Consider the following 27,269-nt stretch of genomic DNA (forward strand, 5'->3'; position numbering starts at 1 on the left):
TTAATATTTGTTTATTAAGATTAAAAAACACACCTCATTGGCCAATATAATACTTTTTGAGGCCTACCGTATACATGATATATTTATCTTAAGTGTGTCATAAGTACTGGTAAAACACTGTTTTAAAGCTCAATCATGTCCATATCTTTTAACATTGCGTTTGTGTTACACTCCTTTTATAAGGTTACTGTTACATCCAATATTTTGAAGATTTTAAAAGGAATTTTACAGCTAAATGTGAAGTACTTGTCCAGTGCCACTGTTTGCCAACAAAGCAAGAAAATCCATTACTTCAGCATTTGTTTAGTCATAAAACTACTTTATACAGCATTCATGTGGTTATTCGAAGACCACTTAATTGTTTTGATCAGAGCAACTTTGAACTATTAAAGTATTTTTCTTAGAGTTAATGAAATATCTGGTAAACTCTGAGAATTGCTATTATTATTATTAAAGACTTGGTGATGTATTATGTGACTGGTAAATATATATATTTTAAAATGTAGGCACTGGTGTATCCTGCTTCATTTGGTTCTATCTGTTACCGGACTTTGTTATTCATGTCAGTAAGAAATTGAGGGGCTATCAGCTTTCTGATAATCGTATTTCTTCACAAACAACTAATTTGATTAGCTTGGAAGTAAAATCAATAGCCTCCACACTGCAAGATAATTCTAGTTTACTTGTTTGATGTGGAATCAGAAAAATCAACATTAGGTCGGTGACTCGGGTAATGGATATATTAATTTCATATGTCATGTTGGCAATAGCCTTACATTAATAATGTGCAATGTTATGATCTTTGAAAAGTGGTGGTTTTAATTGTTTTAGGGGATAATCTATGTGTTAATGTATCAGAGATCATCTAATTGTCATGGAAACCGCGTTTGCTTATTAAGTCTTCCAAGTAGGAAAGATTGATTAAAAAAAGTATACAACATGTAGTTAACAGTTTTACATTAGCCAGATTAGCTTGAAAGCATTAAGAAATAGTAACTTTTGGGTATTACAATCAATGTCTGAATGAGATAGCTATGATAGAAAAGATTTTGTAAACTTTGGATATTTGTGTCTTTCAGGAGTTGACCGGGAGTCTTAATACAGCCTCTGTGGGACCGAAATTGAGCTTAACTGTTCCAAGTGTTTGGAAGAATGGAATTGTGCAGAAAAAAGGAAGTGAGCGAGAGAATGGAAGTGTGCAAGATGGATGCCATGTTGGTTGTAGACTCATACAAGAAGAACGCATACTCTGACAGTGAGTTAACACTTTGATATCTATCATAACACAACTTATAAAACAATATTGAACATTAAAATAGAAATAAAATGTTTTAAGCTTGCATTTATATACAATTTCAGGAAAATGTTTATCAACTAAACTGTGTTTTTTTACAATTAAGGGCATGAAGTGCTAGTAGATATGCTGAACTTGTGGTTTTCAAGTAAAACCCTACATGGCAAAATAAAAGATAAATCTTCTGCATCATACAAAACTTCTTTGATTAATTGTCCTTTTTATACAGCTTAATATTTAAATGAAAATTAGAAAGTTTTAATTGTAGCACAATCTTTTTTATTTGCAGAGGTGTCATTTGACATCAACCCCCGCATGCTAAATGAGACGCCATCCTCTGTAATAGTAAAATCACAGGATGATTACAACCCCGAGGTATGCATCAAGAAAACCCCGAGCCAGGAATGGGAGCTTGATGTACGTCCCCTCATTTCAACAAAGAAATGGCTCCAGAATTACGGCCTTCACAAGAACAAGCTTACATTCGCACAGATATTGCCAGTCATTGGCTTCAAGATGGCTGAAGGTGGAGATTTTCATTTAATTGATAACACTAAATAGTATTTTTTTAAAATGTCTCAAAAATAGATTTAAAGCAGTAATTTGTATAACTTTTTTTAATTGGATGTCTGTACAAAGTTTGATAATGTTGACACTGCTCCCTTGCTTGCCTTCCAACATTGTTTAAAATTGTGGATAAAGTTGATTGAATCATTATCAGAAACAGAATCTATGGAATTGGTAATTATATTGTACATTTTTCTGTCAGATTTTGACCCGACGTTGAAGAGGCCTGTGTCATCAAGATATGCTGAGGGAAGATTTCACCAACTCATGAGGCCTGATGGGAAAATGTTCAATGTAAGGCAGTTGCTTTGATGCTGTAAATCATTTCGAGACAGAATTTTATTTCCTGGTGTATTTTTCATTTTAATGAAACCATATAAAACTTCCACCAAAATACATGTAACAGGTATGGTAAGAATAATACATTTAGTGCTGGTAGCAGGTCATATACTAATTTGACAATGCTTAGATCTTGACTATAGATTTTACATATATGTTTCTGTTTTAGCATGAAGCTGGCATTTGCTTTAAACTTCCTTTCTTTTAACAGGTCACATGTGGACGAGAGAAGCTACGCCAGCTGGATGCTCGTCTCCAGCAGGCCATCCACCTGTACAAGCGTCGTCTTGAGTGGCTGACCACCGAGAGTCGTCGGGTGTTTGGCGTTATCGAGGAGCGAGCCATCACCATTGTGCTTGACATCCGCAACATGTCGCCTCAGCAGTTTGACCTCTACAGGATGGCCCTTGAACGCGTCATATATGAACAGATCACCCAGATTGCCAAATTTAACCTTATCAGGTTGGTTAGATAGAGAGTTGAAACTTAAATAGCGTTTTGCAAAATCTTAAATAAATGAAAATAAAACAATAAAAAGGCCTTATAAATGCTTTCTGTTGTCGTGCCTTCACCACACACATACATGCCTATAATTGCATATACAGTGGAAACTCACTAAACCGGATTTCCCCTTCTATTTCCAATGTAAAAAAACCCTACAAAACCGGAACCCAGGAATTCCGGATACCGGACAAAAAATCGAGAAAATTTGTTAGTTGTCAACGTAATTTTACCTCACAAAACCAGACGTTTATTTGTTAAAACATGTCAAAATAATTTTGTGTATTAGGAATTCGCGAATCACGTGTCACTTTGTTTTGACAGCCGGTGCGTCGTTAAATATTACACCTGTGATGTTGTGTTAACTCGATAATGATGATTGCGCTGTGGATTGACTGTCGCGCGATAATCAAACGATAATCAAACTTGTGAAAAGAAAATTGATTGAAACATTAATTTGTTTGTTGCAGAAAATAAAGAACTAGAAACGGATATTTAGTGATCATTTTGGAGGGTTGTTTTATCGAAAGACTTCTATGATTGAATCAAATTAAATTACAAGAGTTGTTTTATTTCAAGACTTGGAAAGAAAGATAATTATAAAAACGCAAAAATGTTTAATTATGCTTATCACTTTTGCAAGTGCTTTAATCATGTCTCAACCTCCGTTTAAACGTCGGAGAATTGAACTGTCCCTAGAGGACAAAAGACTTTAAAGGTTAAGTAAGTTAATAGTTTGAGTAAACTTACCCCATACATCAAATCCCCACTAAACCGGAATCCTCACTAAACCGGAAATTTTGCCCAGTCCGGACCTTGTCCAGTTTAGTGAGTTTCCACTGTACTTGATTATATTTGCTACATTCTGTACTTAAGTTTAAGAAAATATCTTACAAATTAAGGTCACTTAGATCCATATTTATAATATGTCCTTTCACTCCATGCAGGGCCTCAGATGACATCAAGATGTACCAGGATCACTGTGTTCCAGTGACCCATGACACCATTGAGATGGCCATCAAGTGGCTTTGGGGTCTGGATCGCCTCGGGGCTGTCTCCAGCACTGCTTGCGTCGAGTCCATGCTCCGTGCCTTTGAGGATAAACAGGTATACCTAAAGAAAAACCAAAAACTGTTTTTGAAATTTTATTTTAACTGAAAAACCAGCATATTGCATATTAAACTATCACTGATTAAAAAAAAGACAAGCTGTTACTTGCATAGTCTGTGCTGCAAATATCATTGGTGAAGGTAAAAATTTATGCTGATTCTAAGTAAAAAATTCTCATGATCTCTAGATCTCCCATTCTATTTCGGATTGAAAGATTTAATGCTTAAGTATTGAGACTTGAATTGATGGTTCTCATCTTGAAGATCTGATGAATTACAGTATTTTAGGTCAACTATATTCCCAAGTAGCTATGCAATCATTTTTTCCCCAAGGTTGATTTGATTGGAGTTGAGTGGTCTCACATTGTGCTTTTATTTCAGAATGAGGCTGTTTACCTCTTTACAGAAGGATCTTCTGTTGACACCTGTAGACAACTGCTCAAGGAAAAGGTTTGGGGTCTTGGTTTTCTGCTATAGAGTTACATGTCTTTTAGAATAGTGCAGCTCTTTAAAAGTCCTTCCAAGATAGAAATATAATCATTTACATTTTTTCCATCTTCATTGAAACAAGGCTCTGTTTTAGAATTTATTTAAGGTGCCAGAAAACAGTGTTTTTATTGGACAGTCAATGTGTTGTTAAATTTGATGCATGAGATTCTTGAGTACTACTGTATTGAATACAGGTTTTGTGTCAAATTGTATTTGCAAACACATTCTGATTCGCATTTATGATTAATATGGTGAATTTAAGTTGAGTTTTATAATACTTATCAAACCCTGTACTTTACTTATTAATGCTGGAACCTTCAATCCTGTAGGTGGCATCAGTTTGTTGCAAGCCGCCCGTGAATGTCGTCTCCTATAACTGTGAGAACTCAGACACTGTTCGCTTTCTCCGAGAGTTTGCTGAGTCAGCCAAAGGAAAGTAAGGGAAATTATGATAGTTCAAAATTGCAATGGAGATAATATTCCCTTCAAATCTATATCGTTAAATGAAATGTAAAAAAAGCTTTTCAAATAAAGTAACATTCTTGGCTTGGAGATTTCATTGGTTGATATTAAGGAATGCAAAATAAGTAACAGGTTGAATTAAGTCTTCAATAGTTCTTATGACCGAACTAGCCAATAATGAAAACTGGCAAAAATGAGTGATCAGTTGACTTTAAACCAAACAAAAAATTCAATTGGTGACAAATCCTTCACATTAAAATGAGTGGTAAAACAGAATGAAGTGTATGTCCCCAGTAGTGGTATAAGATCAGACTACAGGCTCAGCAGTACCCAGTTGGAATCGCTTTATTTTAGTTTTCCCTATTTTTCTTTATATTGAAAGAATTACCTTAGGGCTATTCCAGTAAAACATATAAACCACGGAGGGAAGTCAATTATTTAAATAAATGTCTTTTTTCACTAATTTGGAACTTGAAAGGGTAAAATTTGCTTCTGTATGGGAGTGGTATACTTTAAAAATGCCTTCCCCCCGGGGGTTATATGTTTAAATGGAATAGCTATAAATGACCATTACCACCATATGCATATATATACAACTATTCTTTAATCATGTTCCAGAATCCATGTTTACGCAATCATAATGGAGATGGACTCTTTTGAGGGTCTTCCAGTGGACCCCAACACCAACAAGGCAAACATCCTGCTGAAAAAGAAAACATTTGGGGGAATACCCCCAGGGGCGGGAGTGCGGGAAGACGTGATCCTCCTCTTCCAGCAGATGGAGGAGGCTCGTAACAACTTGCTGCAGATACAGAAGCTGATCACCATCACCCCAGAGCCCAATGTTGTTCTAGGTATGATGATTGTTGATTGCGGGGTTTAAGCTTGATTGGTTTTCTTTGAAGGAAACAAGCTGATTTATTGTCATAGTCTTGGTGTCGTGCCAGCATCAGTGTCGTGTTTTACCAAGACTCAAACCTTTGTGGTAATATTAACTTAAAAACTGTGAAATGTTTTCTCCTGAAACTTGGCACATGCGTTACAAGTAACAATATTAAGCCATTTCATCTTTACTAGAGAAAAATATTATGATTGCTTTTAATGTATTCATTTAGAACTTTATATGTAGAAAAATATAAAATAATGGTTTCCTCAATTCAAATAGTTGTGTTGTTTTGAAAGGTTATCAAACACAAGTGTACACAGGTAGCCATATCATTGTAATATTGTTCAGTGGCTTTATTTCAACATGTTGTACTTGCCTTTTTTATGGCTGGTATGTATGTTGTGTAAAAGATGTAACAACATTACATATTGTTGTTAATAATGTAATAAAATTGTTTTATTTGTTAGTAATAGTAGTGTGTAAATGTGTATAACCCAGTAGCTATTTTTTTATATTTTAGAAGCTATGCAGCGTAAGTTCTAGTGGTTTTTCACGCAAATTCAGAAACACTTGCTTTGTAGTATTTACTTTCTAGCTGTTTGTATACATACTTTATAAAAGTTGACAAGTTGTTAACATCAGTATAATTCTTTGACCATATACATACATGCTAAATTTTTCCGAGTGAGCACTAAAAGCTGTATTTACTTTGGTGTTCATGAGGTGAATATATTGCGATCTTGTGACACTGAACAAACATTTTTTTTTCATAAGATGAATGAAAATGATATGAAACAGTTAATTTTAGGCTTTCAAAAAGGCACTCCAAATTGTATTCGAATGTTACATCATTTTGGAAAAAAAAGTTATTATTTGTGTCCCAGCTCTGAGTGAGCTCATTTTATATTTGGAAGTAGATGCTGTTAAAATTTCACTGTTTACTGGTACTATCTGTATAAATTACTAGAAAGCATATAGTAAAAGATACTTCTAGTTTTGTAATTAACATAAAAAATGACAGCTTTATCAATATAAAAGAAATGAGTGAAGGGAAACATTCAGCAAGTTACAATTTAAAAGTTACATGAATATTCTTCATTACTAAGGGTGATTCAGTCTGTTTAAAGGTGGATGTATTTTGGTGGTAATTTCAGCTTCTAGCAAGAAGGAACTAGGAAAATTCCAATTTGGTACATTCTTGTTTGCTCTAGAGTAGATATTTCATTTATGTATTTATTGTACTATGTATCAGCTTTTTCTTGACATGTTTAAATGTCCAACAAAAAAGTCTAATGTGTTGTAGGTTATAATCTACATTTTTAGCCAATGAAATCGCAGAACAGACTTCAGTAAATACCTTCTTTAATCATTAAAAATTAAATTTATACATTTCAACAGACATGACTTCATGAAGTCAGTTGGAACATATCATTTAATATCTTAATTTAAAGACTTCACATAACATGTTCCAACTGTTATAAGGCGTTGATTTTTGGCATGTTTTATGACTAAGATGTCTTAAGCAATAAAGGCACTAAGATGCCTCTCAAGATGTGATGTACAGTTGCACATTGTTGGACATTTGAGCATGAACTTTACACTCTGTTATTATGGCACTTCATTCTCTTGGGCTTACTGTAGCTGTCTGAGTGACAAACGGAAATTGGCTGCTAGAACACACATTGTTCCAAAATACTGCAACCACAGTCTACTTTGAATCTCTGGTGGCCTATTTTTTGCCATATTTTTACAGCATGTTTTGCTTATGTTTGAAATGCTTCTATTGAAGTTGGAGGGTGTTTTCTTTGGTAAATGGTACACAAATTACAATGAAATATAAGTCAACAGTAGTCAGGAAAACTATTGCATGGGTACCAGTATTGTACATCATAACAGCATGAACGTAACGCATAGAAGTATTGTATACATAATATATTTATAGATACATTTTAATTGCACTGTAGGTGCAAAGACTCCATTTCATAGGAATTCCAATTTCTGATGTTCAAAGTCATGTAATGTTTATTTCCCATTTTGCATAACATGTACAGAAATAATACAAACATGATAATGATAACTTTTTTAAATATACAACAGTTATTACTGACTTATGTTTTAGGACTAGAATACCGCTTATTAACTTCTGTCATACTGTTGACAATTATACATTGCCATCTATGTTTTATCATCCACTTGCAGTGTCAGAGCTTGCCCCTCAGGTTGACTCCAGCATGATAAACGAGCAGTACATGAGTTCCTGCCATTGGCTGGCCAAGTATGGACTCGGTGCACGAAAGCTCGAGCTGTATGATGCACTGGCGGCTGTGGCCTTTCACCACCGTGATGGGGTGGTCGACCTTCAGACACACCCTGGGGAGGAGTGCCAGACTGATGCTGTAAGCTGGGATTTGGGCTGGATGTTGCATTGATTAGCAATAAAATTTAGCTCTCTTTGAACAAAGACAGTCAAAGCATAGTTTAATTAAGTCATTGTTATGACATTGTTAAAAATTTATTTATCTTCATGTCTCATGAAATACTATTACATTATTTGTGAAACAGCTCAAAGATATTGTTTTGTATCATTGCTTAGATCTTTTGCAATGTAAAACTAGAGCAAATCTATTTCTATTTTAGTTACGATTCAAGAAGTTAGTGAATGCCAAATACTGTGACAGATTCCCTGTAGTTCGCTGGAAGGACGGAAAGGTTGTGCACGTCCAGGTGACCCCAGAACTCCACCGGACTTATGAGCAAAAGGTGCTAACAGCCCTACGAGCCATCCAGAGCCGTATAGACTGGCTGAACCAGGGCAGTCGCGCGCTATTTGGGACGTTGATTGAAGACCAAGTGTACATTCTGATTGACACGTCAGAGTCCATGGTTCCAAGCATACAGTATGTGAAGGACAAGCTCTTCCTTCTCATGCAGGTCAGTTGATCAATTGATAGGGATGATATTAAAGCAATGTATTTGCCATATTGGATGCTGCATTTCTAAATGATCTTTCAGGTTTTAAAGACTTTGCTTGCAATTAACATGATCTTGTTCATTATTTCTTTATCAAGCATAACCCATAATCAATTTAGTTAACTTCTAATAGTGTGCACCTATTATGCATATATCAAGATTCTGTTATTTAAACGAGATATCTACCTATGTATTATTGTCAATACCCAATTCTTGAAAAGTTTTATGCTTTGATGTCAAACGAAAATGTGAATCTAATTCGAAAAGTTGCCAGGTATCTTTACTGCTCTCTTAAAGTGAGGGATAAATACCAAGAAATGTTCATACCATGTTCAGATAGATATTCCTAGTTACATTGTTAACCAATATACATCAACATTGTTTAAATTGACTGTGTTGTTTGTCTGTTTATGTCATAACTTCATGCATTATGTTTAATTCATGTTGTTTATTGTGTAGTTGGGCCGGAGGCCATATAATGCAAATAAATTGAATTGAATATTAAATTATAAATATCTTTCTTACAGGAGCAATTACGCCACAAGATGAAGTTCAACCTAACAGCGTTCAACTCGAAGGCACAAGTGTGGCAGAATCGTCTCGTTGAGGTGACTGAGACGAGCCTGGAAGGGGCTTGGCGCTGGATCCAAGGTCTCTCATGCTGGGGATCTACTAACACGTACGCAGCCCTGCAACACGCCCTGTCAGACCCTGGCACACAGGCGATATACCTGCTCACTGATGGCAGGCCTGACCAGGTATGACGAATTAACTTTTTTGTAATTTCAATTTAGTTTAGGGAATGTATGCAGTTAAAAGTTTATGACAAAATGAAAGAATTTTTTTAATGTCTTTTAGGACTGCAATCATTATTAAAATACATGTACTAAAACCTTACTTAATTTGAATTATTCTTTGCAATCTTTCATCATTACTCAGAGTAATGATTCTTCGCCCTCAATCTCGAACATCAACTGGTTTCCTTTCAGCCTCCAAAGTCCATCATAGCCCAGGTTCAGATGCAACACAGTGTTCCCGTGCACACGATTTCCTTCAACTGTAACGACACAGAGGCTAACATATTTTTACATGACTTGGCAGTGGCCACAGGGGGAAGATACCATTACTTCTCTGATAAAGGATGTGATCCAGAGGGCCAGCCGGAGTCTTTCGAGGTATGAAAAGCTAATAAAAATAATACCTACTTAGAACAAGTTATGGAAAACTATATACCGTATAACAAGTAAATTTAAAAGAAAATTGGATAGTTGTTAACATTTACAAAGAATTGAAACTTTAATATGAACTGGAAATGTAAAATACACCTTGTAATTGGTGACACCATAGAATATCAGATGTTGAGCGTCAACAATTGTAACAATAATTAGTTCTACCAAGAGAATATCCATGGCTGAAATATTACATTATACTTTAATAATATAACCAAGACAAAAATAGAAAGAGTTATTTCAGCCGATAATACACCATAAATTCTACTCTAAAATCTACTCTCATATTTGAACATGTTCAACAAGTGTAACTTGTAAGTGATTCCTATCTTGCAGAGTGAGGATATCCGGCTACTGAAGGAGGAGCTAAGTCGCGGCCTGGAAAACCTGGACAGGGTGGCCGAACTGCGTGATGAGTGCTCCAAACTCTCTTGGAAGAAGGGCATTGATGAACTCAAATCTTGCTCAAGGTAGAGTTTAAAAATTGTCATTCCTTATGTTGGTCTTAAATTTGTACTGGCTTAAACACAATTATGTAAAATAATCTGGATGGTTGTAAGCATTCTGCTTTTTTGTTCATATATGTAATTTCTGCATGTCTGACACTGTATCTGTTTATTTTGTATAAAGATTGGACACATTTATTTTGTTGATTTTATGCATATCTCCTCTACAAAATGTTATTCCAGAGCTCATCCATTGCCCGGCAAAGACAGGGTGTCTGCTGTGCCTGCTATGGAGCCCCAGGAGTTGTACAGGTCCCACACGCCTACTCCCCCACCCCGTCCCGGCAGTGCCCCGCCAGACAGGAGCCACACTCCTACCCCACCCCCTCCCAAGGTCACAACGTCTGTGGAGAGTCGCAGTTTTACCATGGCGAAGAGGAAGACCAGCAAGACCAGACCTAGTAGCGCTAGGGGTTCAATGAAACCGTTGGCAGCTGGTAGGTCTGGAAGAGATGTTCACACTAAAATCTTGGATATCTAAATATGACTGATAAGAGTATGCACACATGCAATTAGCTAATTAGAAATCAATAGAAATAATAAAACTTATTATGATAGTTATCAACTCTGAGTTACTGATTAAAAAAACAACTACTTTCTAATTAGAAATAAATTGAATGTATCTTTCAAAGAAAAGTAATTTTCCCAAATTGACAGGCAGAATTGTTTTAGAGTAATTAATTAACTTCCCAGCTTGTGACAATAGTATGGCCATGTTGCAATACATCTTCATAATGAACATTTTAGGTCACACACGCACCAGCCTGCTGCGAACCCTGAACAGTCAGGGAAGCTTTGACCCCGAGGAATGGCTGCTGCCGGAAACCAAACAGTTGTTTGAGAAACAGGCAACCAGACAGAAGAGACTTGCTCAAGGTAAATATCAGCTAACATGTCCTCCCCATACTGAGTTTTACCCACACATAGGCGCCACACAATACAGTATAGAATTGATTGCACTAACTATGTATACTCCATCAATATACCCTTATTGAGTTCAATAATTTTGTAATAGATAATGATGCAAACTATTTTCAGGAATAATTTACAAACTAAAGGTATTTATTAAGAAAACAAATTGTTAAGGAGTGTCCTCTCTAAAGAAAGAACTTATAGCAATAGTACATGAAGATGCCTCTCACTGTCTGTTGACTTTTCTTAGGCCCTGAAATGGGTCAGATATTCCTGTCAGATGGTGAAAGTGGTAAGATGATCTCTCACAGACTGAATAGATTATTTTCTTTTCTAGATTACTTTGTTGTAAAGAAACACGTAGGTGTGCCTTTTCCTTTAAACAACAACACATACTGGAAACACTGAGTACCGGGTAGCACTAGTATAAGTTTCCAAAATATTTTCACTTCGACTTTTATATTTTATTAGCTTGTCTGTTTTTTATTCTTCTAAGTCTATTGCCTTGGTGTCAATGATTCCAAAGGTGGCATCGTGCAAAACATATCCTTGGCTATAACTCTAAAATGTTTAAAAAAATATATTCAAATTAATGTTGTCAAAAATGATACACACATGTATAGGAAGGCCCATAACTCTAGCTTTAATAATTGTTGAGTTATGCCCCTTGTTCAACTCAAAAACAGACAAGTGTTGCCATTCGCTCTGTGGCAAATTTGTTTTTATGTTTTCTTAATATGTGTTGTCTTACTTTCTAGTCTTAGAGAAATATGGACTTGCTCCACCAACAGTTCACAGAGGTTTCTATTCTTTTTGTGAAGCCAGTTTTGATATTGTCGTATTGAGTGTGATGCCTAGCTAAGCAATATTGTAAAGAAGCTACATTTACACATCCAGGGGTGTCTGTAAGACTGCAGTAACACCCTGAATTTATTGACGGACATACAACAGCCTTGCAGGCAACTCTCAACATATAATAATTATAGTTATTGAAACAGGTTTCGGCAGAAAAGTTTGACATAATTATGAAAAATAGAAATTTTAATTTTTATTAACACCAGAAGCAATTTTGTATCAAATAGTTATATATGGCCCAAATATCACAAAAGTGCTTAATGTCAATCTAATGTCAATCTCAACTCATTTTACCACATTAAATAAAAGTATGATTTAAAATGTGTTTTTTACTCTTTTAAAAACAAATTTTCTCATTGAATGTGTTGATAAAAACCTTTTGTCAGTTCATCAATGAAAACTAATTCTAGAGCAATAAAAATTCTTCAGTAATTGTTAAAAACAATGTGTTGTACTCAATTACTCTTTGGAATCATGACTAGAGTTTTTAATCCATATATTGTTTGACAGAAGGCGCTTTCAAAAAGTGCAAAAACATATACAATTTTTAATGAAGTTGGATAATGTGGGACTAAATGAGCTGAGTTTGAGATTAAGATTCGACTTAGTTTTAACGTGATATTGCGGCCCAGGCTGAGTTGCTCCTTATGTAGAAGTTTTATGCAGAAAACTAAATAACTGGGTAAAGTTTTAGTGTACATTAGTAGGTTTTCAGCTTATAAGGTATGAATTTATTGTTACAGTTCTAGAGGAAAATGCTATGTCGCCACGAGTGTTAGACATAGGTTGTATGCTCTAGATTAATGTGTTTCACTTGTGTGTGATTTGTCTTCAAATTATCAAGCGTGATTTTGCTTGTAATAACCACTGTGTTTCCTCCATATGTCTTTAATATGACTGATGTTTGTAAATGGTGATGGCAATGAATTTGTTTGAACTTTGTTGCTGAATGATTGTGGTCTATATGTTGGACCTTGTAAACTATTACTCTCTCATTACCATAGAAAGGACTTCATACAAACCCTGAACATTTTTTATCATATAAAAACACATTATATAAGAAGTAATAATAATAATTATACTAATGGTATGATGTATTCTTGATTTTGTTCCTTTTTATCTCAGAGCTTTGAATCCCTTTGTTCATACACACTGCATATGTGCCTTAGAATTAGTGTAACCTGTCTTTTTTACCAAATTAGTGTTACATGTATCTTTTACCAAATCAGTGTAATTACCCTCTGTTATTTACCAAATTTAATGAAATATAAAGACACATTTGTCATGATTATAAAGTTGGATATTATTTTTTTTACATAACTATGATTTGTCTTCACAAGATAGTACCAGTGATTATGATCTGGAATAAAGTTTGGCACTGCAACTTTATTAACCGTATTACTAAACATAGGGATCATGTGACAAAGTCTGTAAAGATAGGTATTCTGTCATATATAAAAAGGCAAGAATTATGTATTATGTTTCTGTAACTGTATGTTTCATGAGAGTGTATGTGAATGCTTTCAGTCGAGGCCCGGGAGAGACATGCCTTCAGAGGTTCAGTCAGGAGGTTCTCAAAGTAAGCATAGCAAGGTCTTTCATTTAGCTCATCTGTTTTTGAATACAAAATATCATAGCCTTGAGATCACTGACGCCAAAGCCACATCGTTTGAGTTAAAAAACATTAACCTTCGCCTTAGCTCAAGATATTCAAGTGTAACTTGGTACAAATGTTGTCAGAGACAATGAGTACAAGTAGATTAAGGCCCATAAATCTGGCTTTAATAATTGCCAAATTATGCCCTTGATAATTTGAATGTCATGCAAAATGTCTCACTTGGCCTTAACTTAATAACTGTTCAAAACATTCACATGAAGCATTTGACACGTGTAACTAGTGACATATGCACATGTGAAGCAAGGCCCATAAATCTGGCCTTATAAATTGTCAAGTTATGCCCCAAGTCAGGCATAAACTTGAACTTGACCACAACTTAATCACTATCCAATATATTCACATAAGTTAGAATTATCTAGTGACAATAATCAAATTCATTACATGGCCTTTTTCTGGTTTACATAATTGTCAAGTTATGTCCCTTTGATCATTGAAATAGCAGCAAAATTCTCAACTTGGCAATAACTTAATAACTATGCAAGTTATTTACATGAAACTTTGTTTACAAATTACCATTGACGATGTGCACATGGGTAGCAACGCCCATAGATCTTGTGTAGAGTTATGCCCCTTATTTGGCTGAAAATACAATAACAGACGAGCATTGGTGTTCACTGTGAGGCACTCAATCCTTTCTTTCTATTGAATTTAATTGGAGTTAAGCATACAACACTTATAGTGCATGTTGAATTGAAGTTGACACCAAGCTACAATTTTGCCTTTAAACTTTACCAAATGATATTTTCTGTACACTGCATAATATAATGATTTCAATTTCTTTGTGATTTTAAGTAGAAATGGTACTTATTCCTAAATCTATCGGGAAAATTTTCAAGTGTGCTGCAAAATAACTTGCCTGTAAACAGTGTTAAAACTGATTCAAAAATATTCTTTTTATTTCTACATACAAGATTGGTCTTCTTATTCCAGACTGCGTACTGTGTCGAGCAAGGAATGGCTGAAGAAGAACAGTCTGGTTGCAAAACAATTGACATTATTGGACGCTCTTGCCCCTACGCTTGTTACCCATAAAGCAAAGTATGTCCCCATCCTGGACAAACACGTCATGGCAAAGGTCTTCGATGAGGTGAGCTAAGGGAGATAATTATGTGTTGCATCATAGAATTTTTTTTTAGTTTTTTAGAAAACGAAATGATTTGATTTCCAACTGAGTCTTATTGACATATGGCCCAAAGTCCGATGATGTGACACATGTTGTTTTTGTTTATTCTCCATTTTGCAAAAGTTGATAGCTTGTAGATTCATGTCACAGTCCATTTCCTGTGTATAAATCAGGGCTTGTGTCCATTTTAAAATGTTAAGAGAAAGTATTTTGTTGGGCTTAAACCAACAAACTTTTGGCCGAGAGGCCAACACTTTCAGCACTTTACCTTAATTATATATTTCTTAACATTGTGTGAATAAATTGATATGACATTATAAGGTTAGGTTAAAAATGTCCGAAACACAAAAAAACTTGAAGGAGTATCAACATGAATAAATTCTTTACAGTTCTGCAGATGCTCAAGATTGTTGTAATTTTTTTTTAATTTTTTTTTTACTTACACGCAAAATGATATGGTTTATAATCATCTGTTCTCCCCAGATTCTGCCTATTGCCCACGTGTCTAACAAGTCCCGCCGGTCGATAAAGCTTATCAATCCCCAGGGGGTCAACCTCAAGGCTTACGAAGAACGACTCCTCAGGCAGATAGATATTTACAATAGGTAGGTGAAATTATGTGTAATGTTTTGGATGTAAATGTTAATAGCTGTATTATTCCTCCCAATTTCTTATGAAAGTTATATGATTATCTGATCTTTAGTAATTAAATTGCAGTATACCTTAGCCTTTGCAATCCAATTGAGTTTGATAAAACAGACTTTTCTTTGATAAAGCTTGATCGTTTTATATCATATACAGGAAAAACATTGTCTTGAAAGTTGATTAGAACCCTGAAGCTCAACAACTTTTAAAATATGCATGTAAATACGTAGTCATGAATAATGTGAGATGTTCATATTTCTGCCAACAGGAGACTGGATGCCCTGGTGTGGGGAGCTGTGCCCAGGGATCTTAGAGATGAAGAGTAAGAGCTGAAGTTTCATATCTATACATCTCTGAAAAGTGCTCAATTTAAGATTGAGTTTTTTTGCATGTTGACTATAGTGTTTTAAATTAATACTTTTATTTGTCAAAAGAAATAACTGGTTGATGGCTCTCATTCATACCATCTTATTTCTTGTACTAATCATCCATTATATGGCAGGTTTGGTGAGGAAAAGGGTCCTGTGTCCTTCCTTAACAACCGTATATGGTTCATGAAGGCCCTGGAGGAAGCCCAATGGCCTATCAGCAGCTACAACATCATTTTACTGGAGGAGGAGATCGGTAAGGCTGAACGATTCCTACAGCAGTCCAGAGACTTACGCAACATAACTTCGGGAAACAAAGAGACAGACGAGCTCTCTGTGTATTCAGACAGGGGGAGCGTAGCGTCCGGCCTATCTAACAAGTCAAAAGAACTCTCAAAATCAAAGGAGTCTGTTTCATCATCAGGCTCAAGTTCATCAAGCGGTTCAACCTCCACTGCAAGGTCGAAGACGTCAAAATGCTCGAAAAGATCATCGTCTCAATATGTGCAGGTACTGGAGTTCAGAGAGGTGATACCTTAATACCCGTAAATGGATGGTTAGTCACCCGGAGGCTCCCAGCCTCTTTATGCCTGTTTATCTGTTGCATTGTGTTCGATAGGAATGCAGTTGCATTTTAATGAGTCACAGACTTATTGTCAGTGACGCTGTTTCTCCAATTCTTCTGCATGTATTCTGCAACTTGCATGATAAGCATGCTTTTAAGCAAGTGTTTTGTTATGGACACCATCAAATAAGGCAATTTACAATTTATATTTTCTCTGATGTTTTGTATACTGAAATTTTGAATCTTGCTGTTACATTATAAGTTTTAATAGGTTCTTTACATACACTGTTATCCCACAGTGAAGGAAAACGGCAGTGCCTTTATTTATAGAAAATACTTGAAATAAGACTGTATGTTTCAACACTGCATTCGTTATAAAGAGAAGTTTTCTGTGATACATTTTTGAATGTCTGTGATTTTAAAAGTTGAATTTATTATATTGTTCATGTTCTGTTTATTTTGTTAACCAAATTAATGAATCAAGAACAAGTGCTCCATGTTTGATATATGTTAGTCACTCTTCTGTAAATTTGAATCTTTAGTTTTGGATTTTGTCATAAAGCTTTAAATATATTGTTTGAATATAGTCTGGCTTTTTAGAGTTTTATCTACTGCAATTTTTATACTTATAACATTTATACAGAATTTTTAATTGTGTTAAACAGGTTGCAATAGATTTTATAAGCAGTAGTTTTGATTTGCTTGAGATTATACTTTATACATGGTAGGATAGTTCGTATTTTCTGTAGTATTTTTCGATTTTGCAACATTTTAACGCTTATAATTGGTAGTAAAGCATCAAATTAAATCAAGAATCATTTAAAAAAAAACTGTGAAATGAAATTGAATTTGAAATTTACAAAAAATATCAGATTGATAAGTTTGCTAAGAGATGACACTTTTTGGAACAGCTTGAAACAATTGAAGTTTTAAGGGTTATTTTGCCTTTACTACAGTATTATGTACACATTTTTTGAGAAGGGTAACATATGAACTAGTTTACTAACATAACAGGGTTTGGCTTTTCATGTTTAATTATTAATTGCTCCTGTTTATATTTCTTCTTTAAAATCAACTTCATATGTTTCTTTTATACAGTTAATTTCACAATTGTGTAAATCCACCACAAAAATTGGAAGAGAATACAGGCATGTCCTTGGTTGGTTGCACTGTGTTCCCTCTGTCCTATATTTTCCATACCAATGAATTGATTTCAATAGCATATGGGTCTTGTAGGACATGTCAAACCAAGGTTAAGGTCCCACTACTAGGTCAAGTGTTTAAACCTTGCATTTTGTGTTAACTTTGTTTTGTGTTAACTTAGAAAAAGGTATGGATTAAACTTGGCTCCCATGCTGTACTATCAAGATGATGCACAGAACCTGTTTTGCAATTTCACCATCCCATGGTCAAGGTCACATTACTTGGTCCAGTGTCTGAGCCTTACATATCGTGTCCACTTTCCCTGTATCACCTACACCCATAAAATAATGTTGGTAGAACATGGTCACGTGTTCTTCTAAACAAGTCAACATGCAGGTACAATGTTGCAACTGCACTGGCTGAAGTTCAAGGTCACAATACTATCTAGGGTATGAACACAAGGAGTGTCTTTTCTATTCATTCTTCACCCATTAAATGATATTTCTGAAACTAAACTCTACCCATTAAAAAGGATGGTGAATCCTGGCCCCTTCTCTATTTTTTATAGGTAATAGTGGGGTTGCATCTGGAAGGGGCAAGATTTAGTTCTCATACAGACTTCTTGTTAATGATAATTTTATATAGTTTAACAATGTATCAAATCAATTCAATGAATCTCGTTGTCCAATTATGATCTGAAACCAGACAGCATAATAAACACTTATGTGGGCATGAAAAATGCATGTTTTAACCCCCCCCCCCCCACAAATTAAGAGGAGCTGTTGTATAACACATGTACTCTTATATCTTGCATTAGAATACAAATGTATACTTACAATTCACCTGCTCTAGTCACTGCTGAAATATTAGTAAAATTATAAATTATTGTACTCTATTGATTTATACCAAATTCCATCCTATAATTTCACTTAAGCATGCTAACATAGCTTAATTTGAGTGTAGTTAGACATCATTGTTTTTATCTTTAAATTATTTCAATAATAAGTGATTTTGTGCATGTAGTTGGTGACATGTTTTTATTATACCAATTAGTTGTATGAGTATCTGCATTTATTAACAACACATGTACTGCCAATTGTATACAACATACTGTATAGCATGCACCTTTCTATTATACCATTAAAAAGCATGTACATGATTATGATGCTAGAAATGAAATATTTTATTTGTTTATTAGTAAAGATGTAAAAGTTTTATGAATAGTTTTCCCATTGTGTAACTCCTCTATCTAAATAGCAGTAAGATGTGATTGTTTTCAATACTGTTTGCTTACCTTGTAGAAACATGGTCTTACCTTAGCATTATATTGACATTTTCAACTTTACAGATTGAACACTTTGTTAAGGTCTATGTAGTTCTGTTTGCATTAAACTGTTGATTCTTGCATGTTTGTTGTTTACCTACAAAATAGTGTCTCTTTTAGGACACAGTTGGACATACTGTATATGTCCTTATTAATGTGCATGCCCTAATAAAAACAGAGGGGCCTTTTTATGTATATTTCGTCTGATTTAGGCACTTAAACAATGCTCAACCTGACTCTTTAACTTGTAATAAATTCATCTTATATCCCTGTTAACATCATATTGTTTTTTTGTTGTTGCTTTGGTAAACAGCACCATTTATGGAACACACTACCCTAGTTTACTATGGTAGTTTGAAGAAAAATGGCAACTGTTTGGTTAAAATTAGCTGCATGTACCACGCATAGGGATTTAAAGACCTTTGCCCAGTGCATTTATTTGGACATATACGGTATGCTGTTCACCATCTGAACATGAAAAGTATAAATCTAGTTATGATTGAAGATGAATGAGAATCAATAACATTAATGGTAATTAAATACTAGATGAAATCAAGGTTTTGGGTATCAGTGAGTTGGATATTAATACAGTAGAAAGTGCACTCATGAAGACTGTAACATTTAAGGTAATGATGATTTAGGTGTGTGGTACGGAATAAAAGGTAAATGAATTGCATGGTTCTGGTGGTAGATACATGTGTTTATATATTGATTGATTTGAATATTTTCAATGACAAAATAAAATTAAGTACTATAATGAGCCTTTCAATATTTATTTTTTTAATTATTGGAATATTGAATTAATCATTAACGGGTTCATGTTTGAAGTGAAATAAGATTTACCAAAGTTACATTCATATTCTTCACGCTTGGAATGGAGTAACTTTATTTCTGGTTTGTTCACTTTGAGGGTTTAGAATTCGGTCAATTCCACAGGTGCATCACAGACTCCGGTTTCTCCCACAGCAACCCCATTCTGATGCAATGCAATGTGAAAATGTGCATATCATTTCTGTGATCACATGTGAAATTCAACAAATTGTATGTTTTCCTTTGAAAAAAATGAACCCTGCATACTGCACTATACATTACTTATATTATGCATAAGGGGAATCAATATGTGTAGGAATAGTTAATATTTCACTGCATTCAAAAAAAAGAAGTGAACATGATATGATATTTCAAAATGCATACAATAAATTAATTGACTTAATTAAATGGTATTCCTCACTGTACGTATTTATTTTTATACTACATAAAGTATAAGGAAACTCTGGTTATTGTTATTTGTCAGTGAAAGCTTATGAATGGTAACTGATATATATATCGGATAATAATAAGAGATGATTTGCCAACCTTATGCAATGTATTTGAATTTGTACTAAAGGGGAGCAACTCTTGAACCCATGTTTATTGTTTTCATTATTGCCTAGCAACTATGAATGCCAACAGTATAATAGACATCAATCAATATGTACCCGAATGTACATTGAGAGCAAAGGCCGCAATTCTCCCATCATTACCCATATTGATCATACCTCCATTTATCTGTAAGACCATTCAATCAAAATTCTTTATCTCTTTTTGATTGCTTGGATTAATTTCTTCAGGTAATATTTTGTTCAAAAGAAATTTAATATCTCTATTTGGTGTTGGATATGTCCTTCACACATGGCTTAGGTAAGGTTGACAGGGAGATCCAATATTGTGCCATTGAAATGTTCCACTTTTTGCCCGCAGTTCTCTGAAGACCTTCACTCCATTTTATATTTGCTATGTGTTACATGTATTGCATGTTTAAGTGTTCATCCAAGCAAACATTACAGTATAATCAGCCTTCCAAGTCCCTGCGAACATAAATTTGAAAGACATTGCCGCTAGAGTATTTAAATAATTGATCGGGTATTTAGATTTCAGAGAACTGCTCATGTTTACTTTGAATGAAGGCAAACAGTATTTATAGTTTGTAGTTTATAGTTTGTATTGACTACCAAGACATGATATGATAACATCACTGTCTGAGGTCTGATCAGATTTATCAACCTTTTATCAGGGTTTCTGAACCATGAGGCTTTAAGCTTTATGACAACGAGTCTGAATTAGTATTGAATATTACTTAGCCCATTTTTTTAAAACTTAGAAATTCATAATTATAACATCAGTTTAGCGATTATATTTCATCAATAAATGATAGCACATGGTTTTATTATCCAATGGTCTTTATTTTGACCACCTCTTGCTAGTGACCGAGTGGAGCTAAGATCCCATTCATGCCATATCAATTATCCACCCCCTCCCCACCATTGGGGGTGTAAATTGCTTTGAACATGTTGTATGGTCTTTCAGTCTATCAACCCTTAAAAGTTGAAAGAATTTTCAAACTAAGCGGGTATATTGGTTATAACCTAGCGACCACACAGACATGTCATCAATAGGAAATGACTAATTGGCTGCTATTAGGGGGCCATACATGTTTTACAAACATCTCTTGTTCTTATATTAATTTGCTTGCTACTCCAGACTTGCTTAAAGGCACACAATATAGGTAGATGCAAAAAAAAATATGATTTTCGTGTGTTTGAATTAAAAGCTATGTGGCCATGAATTCCACAGTAAAACAAGCGCTAAAATGTCGCTAATACTTTTTTATCTGTACCTAAACCATTTTTTTTGTTTTGATAATTAAAGTCAAGTGAGTTAAAAAAGATTATGCATTAAAATTAGAAAGTAATAATTTTGGCATCAATCTATATTGTGCACCTTTAATCCTTATAGTCGTCAGCTTTACAAGTTATTAGGTTTTATTCATGCTAAGACTTAAGTGCTCACCTAGAACCAATATAAGTTTTACTGAAAAGGCATAATATATTAATCTCAATGTATGTAAAGCTGCTGCTTGACATTTTTGTCATCCTATGTATATGTTGATATATCATGATCATGTCAGTACTGGTTTTTCATTACCATTAGTACTTTGAGGAGCACAAAAATAAAAGACTAATTATACTTCCCTCATAAGTAGAGCTAATACCATTAGTAAAGCTGTGTGTGTAATTAGTTGTTCGGATTATTGGAGACACATGATTGTTTTTCACGTCAATACATGTGACTGGTATATGCTCCTCAATATGGTATATCGAGATATCTGTAAGAAGATCAAATCAAGAGGACTTCAAACATTGGAGTAGTGACAAATTATACAAGCAGAATGGAGAACTTCAGCTTGAATTTGTTCGATAAATAGAAGTTATCCTATATTTGCTTTTCATAACTTGTTTAAACCATAAGTTTTGAATCAATTTTTGGACAGACAAAAGCTACTGGAAGTGAGAAGTTTTAATCAATAACAATTATGCCTTCAAGGAAATATGATTTAGGCGTTGTGAACGCCGAAGGTGACATATCGGTCGATTCCAAAAAAATGGGTTCAAAACGAGTTATCCGTAGTGTCTCACTTAAAAGCTCGAGTGAGAACATTTTCCTACCGAGTGAAAAAAAACGGAATTACATTTTTGAGGTGTCAAAGTCGCCTAGGTCACCACAATACCAGGTTCATTGTGTGAAATCAAAGCCTGGAACTATCATGGTGTGTATTATATTATGATACATTTTTAATGTCTCAGTTTTTGTTACATAATTGATATGAAACTATTTGAATTTCAAGATAATTGATATCATTTGAAATATCTTGTTAGCAAAAATGTGATATTGGAGGTTATTTAAAATTTAGATGTATTTTTGTAAATCATTGATATTTATAATTAAACATTGAACATATCTGTTCATTTGATACAATCATGTATTAAATTAATTGTTATATTTTTGTTGTAGTTAGTCATTTTTGTGGTAATTGTTTTATCGCCATTTTTATATTTATATTGATTCAAGTCAAATTAATCCCTGTTAAAGATTATTTGACAAATGACCTGTCAGACCTCTGAAGGGCTTATTCATCTGAAACAGTTTTTCACACTAATCCAAATCCCACTGGTACAAAGTTTATCATGGTTTGTCAAATGTTAGCAATTGAAATCCATATAAATAATAGGATTGAATTGGGGAATCATATTTTATGGTTATTTAGAGTGCATGGTTTTACAATTAAATTTTGTGTAAAAAATTGTATTTGTGTTTTTTTGGATTGTTATGTTTAATTTACGAATTTGGTCTTCAAGATCTGCTCGTATGATTTGAATGGTGTAAGTTGCTGTTTTAGTCCATTTATAAAAGACACTGCAGGCTTTAATAACAAGTTCTTCAACTAATAATAATAATGATAATAATATAGAAACATGTAAAAATCAAAGGTGTTCAGACACTGTCTATTACAAATAAAACTGAATTCAAATTTTGTTTATGTACACATATATTTTAACAATGGGACCACTTTCTACCATATATTGAACTCTTGATGAACATATTTTATTATACATGTAATATTAGTTTCCATTTTTGCTCAGTTCATGACAATAACAAAATCAATGCCAAGTATTGTATGAACCTGTTAAAGGCTGTCTGAATCAATAAGTGAGGCTATCTGCAGACTGTGTCCTTGTCACCAAGTTGGAGACCGATAATGATCACGGAGCAAATTGCTTCGTGTTACCTCATAAATTGTACGAAATACAATGCACATTGTTCCTCAAGTGGGTTATTGATTGGTTTGTATTGTGGTTCATTCCCTATTTACTTTCTGTTCAGTTATAATAGCAATCTAAATACTGATTATATATACAGATAAATGTATTTTTAAGCTGTATGGTACACACAATACAGACAATGTCTTGTGATGTTCAAAAAATAAGTTTCATAAGTAATGAAACATTGCACCATTTTATAATTTTGAATGGCCATATTTGTTTTTTTATGTTCAACAGTTCTTCACAATGACTTTCTTTTGTTGGACAAATACTTATAATTTCATTTCATATCGTCATATTGACAAGATGCCAGTTTTTTAAAAAAACCAAGATGAGGAAATATTTTCCTGCACATAATCCTTTAATCTGATTATGCAACATAAGTTTTTTATGTGGAGCCTTTTGTCTGGGATGTTAGCTAGCCCAAATCAGATATGTGGACAAATCCTGCTATGGTGGTATAGGAAAAAACACATCGAATGCCCTGATTCATTTATCTTTGTGCTATCCAAACCCCAATTTCTCAAAACTTCTTAAGTCTCTTATAACAGGATTAAGCTAAGCTCACTATTTTTGTTTTTCTATAATTTGTGTTATATTCACCTCTTTAAGAATTTTAGACTTTAAATAGTAATAATCTTTATGATATTTACAAAAAACAATTTCATTTATGAAAATTTAAGTATGTATTTTGGCTTATTGGAATAAGCTACTTAAACCTGTTAACCTTAAGAAGTTTCGAGAAATTGGAGCCATTTTCCTACATAAAGCTATGCTAGTGGATATTGTATAAGCAGTAATACTTTCAAAATCATATATCTTACTGTAGAAGGGTGGGTAATTCAGTTATAAATACTGCAGTCTTGGGAAAGAGATGGACTTATAAAATTAAGTATAGTCTGATACACATATACTGTGTTCAGTCCAACATGCTCCAACATATCGCAAACTAATTCTAAACTATTTTAACAGAGTGGAAAAAAGAAGACCAGAAAGAGAACTGAGGTGATACCAGAGCAACATGGAGGCTTGGTTCTCCCTGAAGGCCCCCAGGTTGTGATTTCTGACACCGAGAGCCAGGACTCAAACGCCTCACTCGTCGACTACGAGAAAGATATGGTCGGTCTGCGAGTGATTGCTTGCGATAAGCGGGATGGCTTGTATTATCCAGGTAAGTTTTTTCTGTTCTTGACATTGTAAAACAATGTCATAAAAAGGAATGATAATAATTACCCAGCTTTTAGATATACAGCAATAGTTACTGTACCTCCCTACCTAAGTTATTGGAATACACACAAGCGTCCATTGTATAATTTAAATAACAAGGGTTGAGGCTGTTTTGTACGATATTGTCAAGGACATAAAAGTAAATATTGTTGTAATTGATCCGTTCGATTACATTATATATTTATTTATAAGTCTTAAATATGTTGATTGACCTTTGGTAACCCAGAAATATAACTTCAGTTGAAGAATAGTGCTTTGTACTGCTTTTCCAAAGTATTAATTAAACACTCTTGTATAATTCTGATTTTGCTTTTGTTTCTCCCAACAGGTCATGTGACAATTTCCCAGGAGTCAGCATTTGCCATGGTAACATTCGCTGGTGACCGGCGGCAGAAAGTCCGATCCCAGATGATCATTCCTATGAGTGGGGCTATCCCGAGACCAGAACTTAGGGTATGTCTATATATTGTCTGAGTGATCACTCCTATGAGTGGGGCTATCCCGAGACCAGAACCTAGGGTATGTCTATATATTGTCTGAGTGATCACTCCTATGAGTGGGGCTATCCCGAGGCCAGAACTTAGGGTATGTCTATATCTTGTCAAAGTGATCATTCCTATGAGTGGGGCTATCCCGAGACCAGAACCTAGGGTATGTCTATATATTGTCTGAGTGATCACTCCTATGAGTGGGGCTATCCCGAGACCAGAACTTAGGGTTTGTTTATATCTTGTCTAAGTGATCATTCCTATGAGTGGGGCTATCCCGAGACCAGAACCTAGGGTTTGTCTATATCTTGTCTAAGTGATCATTCCTATGAGTGGGGCTATCCCGAGACCAGAACCTAGGGTTTGTTTATATCTTGTCTAAGTGATCATTCCTATGAGTGGGGCTATCCCCAGACCAGAACCTAGGGTATGTCTATTTATTGTCAAAGTGATCACTCCTATGAGTGGGGCTATCCCGAGACCAGAACTTAGGGTTTGTTTATATCTTGTCTAAGTGATCATTCCTATGAGGGGGGCTGTCCCAAAACCAGAACCTAGGGTATGTCTATATCTTGTCTAAGTGATCACTCCTATGAGTGGGGCTATCCCGAGACCAGAACTTAGGGTTTGTCTATATCTTGTCTGAGTGATCATTCCTATGAGTGGGGCTATCCCGAGACCTGAACCTAGGGTATGTCTATATCTTGTCTAGGTGATCATTCTTATGAGCGGTGCTATCCCGAGACCAGAACCTAGGGTATGTCTATATCTTGTCTAAGTGATCATTCCTATGAGTGGGGCTATCCCGAGACCAGAACTCAGGGTATGCCTATATTGTCTAAGTGATCATTCCTATGAGTGGTGCTATCCCGAGACCAGAACCTAGGGTATGTCTATATCTTGTCAAAGTGATCATTCCTATGAGTGGGGCTATCCCGAGACCAGAACCTAGGGTTTGTCTATATATTGTCTGAGTGATCATTCCTATGAGTGGGGCTATCCCGAGACCAGATCCTAGGGTATGTCTATATCTTGTCAAAGTGATCATTCCTATGAGTGGGGCTATCCCAAGACCAGAACCTAGGGTTTGTCTATATCTTGTCTAAGTGATCATTCCTATGAGTGGGGCTATCCCGAGACCAGAACCTAGGGTTTGTCTATATCTTGTCTAAGTGATCATTCCTATGAGTGGGGCTATCCCGAGATCAGAACTTAGGGTATGTCTATATATTGTCTGAGTGATCACTCCTATGAGTGGGGCTATCCCGAGACCAGAACCTAGGGTATGTCTATATCTTGTCAAAGTGATCATTCCTATGAGTGGGGCTATCCCCAGACCAGAACTAAGGGTATGTCTATATCTTGTCTAAGTGATCATTCCTATGAGCGGGGCTGTCCCAAAACCAGAACCTAGGGTATGTCTATATCTTGTCTAAGTGATCATTCCTATGAGTGGGGCTATCCCGAGACCAGAACCTAGGGTATGTCTATATCTTGTCTAAGTGATCATTCCTATGAGTGGGGCTATCCCAAGACCAGAACCTAGGGTTTGTCTATATCTTGTCTAAGTGATCACTCCTATGAGTGGGGCTATCCCGAGACCAGAACCTAGGGTTTGTCTATATCTTGTCTAAGTGATCACTCCCATGAGTGGGGCTATCCCGAGACCAGAACCTAGGGTTTGTCTATATCTTGTCTAAGTGATCACTCCTATGAGTGGGGCTATCCCGAGACCAGAACCTAGGGTATGTCTATATCTTGTCTAAGTGATCACTCCTATGAGTGGGGCTATCCCGAGACCAGAACCTAGGGTATGTCTATATCTTGTCTAAGTGATCACTCCTATGAGTGGGGCTATCCCGAGACCAGAACTTAGGGTATGTCTATATATTGTCTGAGTGATCACTCCTATGAGTGGGGCTATCCCGAGACCAGAACTTAGGGTTTGT

At 35.1% G+C, this 27,269-nt stretch overlaps 1 protein-coding gene across 1 annotated transcript in view; it reads left to right on the forward strand.

Moving 5' to 3' along the window:
• The window catches only part of LOC128226196 (von Willebrand factor A domain-containing protein 3B-like), a 45,243-nt gene that overhangs the window by 2,408 nt on the left and 15,566 nt on the right, over positions 1 to 27,269 (forward strand). The window contains exons 2-28 of the mRNA XM_052936088.1: positions 1,080 to 1,255; positions 1,584 to 1,820; positions 2,064 to 2,155; positions 2,412 to 2,662; positions 3,649 to 3,808; positions 4,192 to 4,260; positions 4,629 to 4,735; positions 5,380 to 5,615; positions 6,168 to 6,179; positions 6,802 to 6,837; positions 7,847 to 8,043; positions 8,285 to 8,578; positions 9,145 to 9,375; positions 9,607 to 9,792; positions 10,183 to 10,316; positions 10,536 to 10,789; positions 11,100 to 11,228; positions 11,515 to 11,556; positions 12,863 to 12,904; positions 13,647 to 13,698; positions 14,728 to 14,884; positions 15,404 to 15,525; positions 15,834 to 15,887; positions 16,068 to 16,470; positions 22,318 to 22,551; positions 24,578 to 24,776; positions 25,161 to 25,285. Of these exons, the coding sequence (XP_052792048.1) occupies positions 1,153 to 1,255; positions 1,584 to 1,820; positions 2,064 to 2,155; positions 2,412 to 2,662; positions 3,649 to 3,808; positions 4,192 to 4,260; positions 4,629 to 4,735; positions 5,380 to 5,615; positions 6,168 to 6,179; positions 6,802 to 6,837; positions 7,847 to 8,043; positions 8,285 to 8,578; positions 9,145 to 9,375; positions 9,607 to 9,792; positions 10,183 to 10,316; positions 10,536 to 10,789; positions 11,100 to 11,228; positions 11,515 to 11,556; positions 12,863 to 12,904; positions 13,647 to 13,698; positions 14,728 to 14,884; positions 15,404 to 15,525; positions 15,834 to 15,887; positions 16,068 to 16,470; positions 22,318 to 22,551; positions 24,578 to 24,776; positions 25,161 to 25,285 (4,158 nt within the window). The 5' untranslated portion in view covers positions 1,080 to 1,152. The remainder of the gene's footprint in view (positions 1 to 1,079; positions 1,256 to 1,583; positions 1,821 to 2,063; positions 2,156 to 2,411; positions 2,663 to 3,648; positions 3,809 to 4,191; positions 4,261 to 4,628; positions 4,736 to 5,379; positions 5,616 to 6,167; positions 6,180 to 6,801; positions 6,838 to 7,846; positions 8,044 to 8,284; positions 8,579 to 9,144; positions 9,376 to 9,606; positions 9,793 to 10,182; positions 10,317 to 10,535; positions 10,790 to 11,099; positions 11,229 to 11,514; positions 11,557 to 12,862; positions 12,905 to 13,646; positions 13,699 to 14,727; positions 14,885 to 15,403; positions 15,526 to 15,833; positions 15,888 to 16,067; positions 16,471 to 22,317; positions 22,552 to 24,577; positions 24,777 to 25,160; positions 25,286 to 27,269) is intronic.

The sequence above is a fragment of the Mya arenaria genome, chromosome 3 (assembly GCF_026914265.1).
Source record: "Mya arenaria isolate MELC-2E11 chromosome 3, ASM2691426v1".
Classification (NCBI taxonomy): Eukaryota; Metazoa; Mollusca; class Bivalvia; order Myida; family Myidae; genus Mya; species Mya arenaria.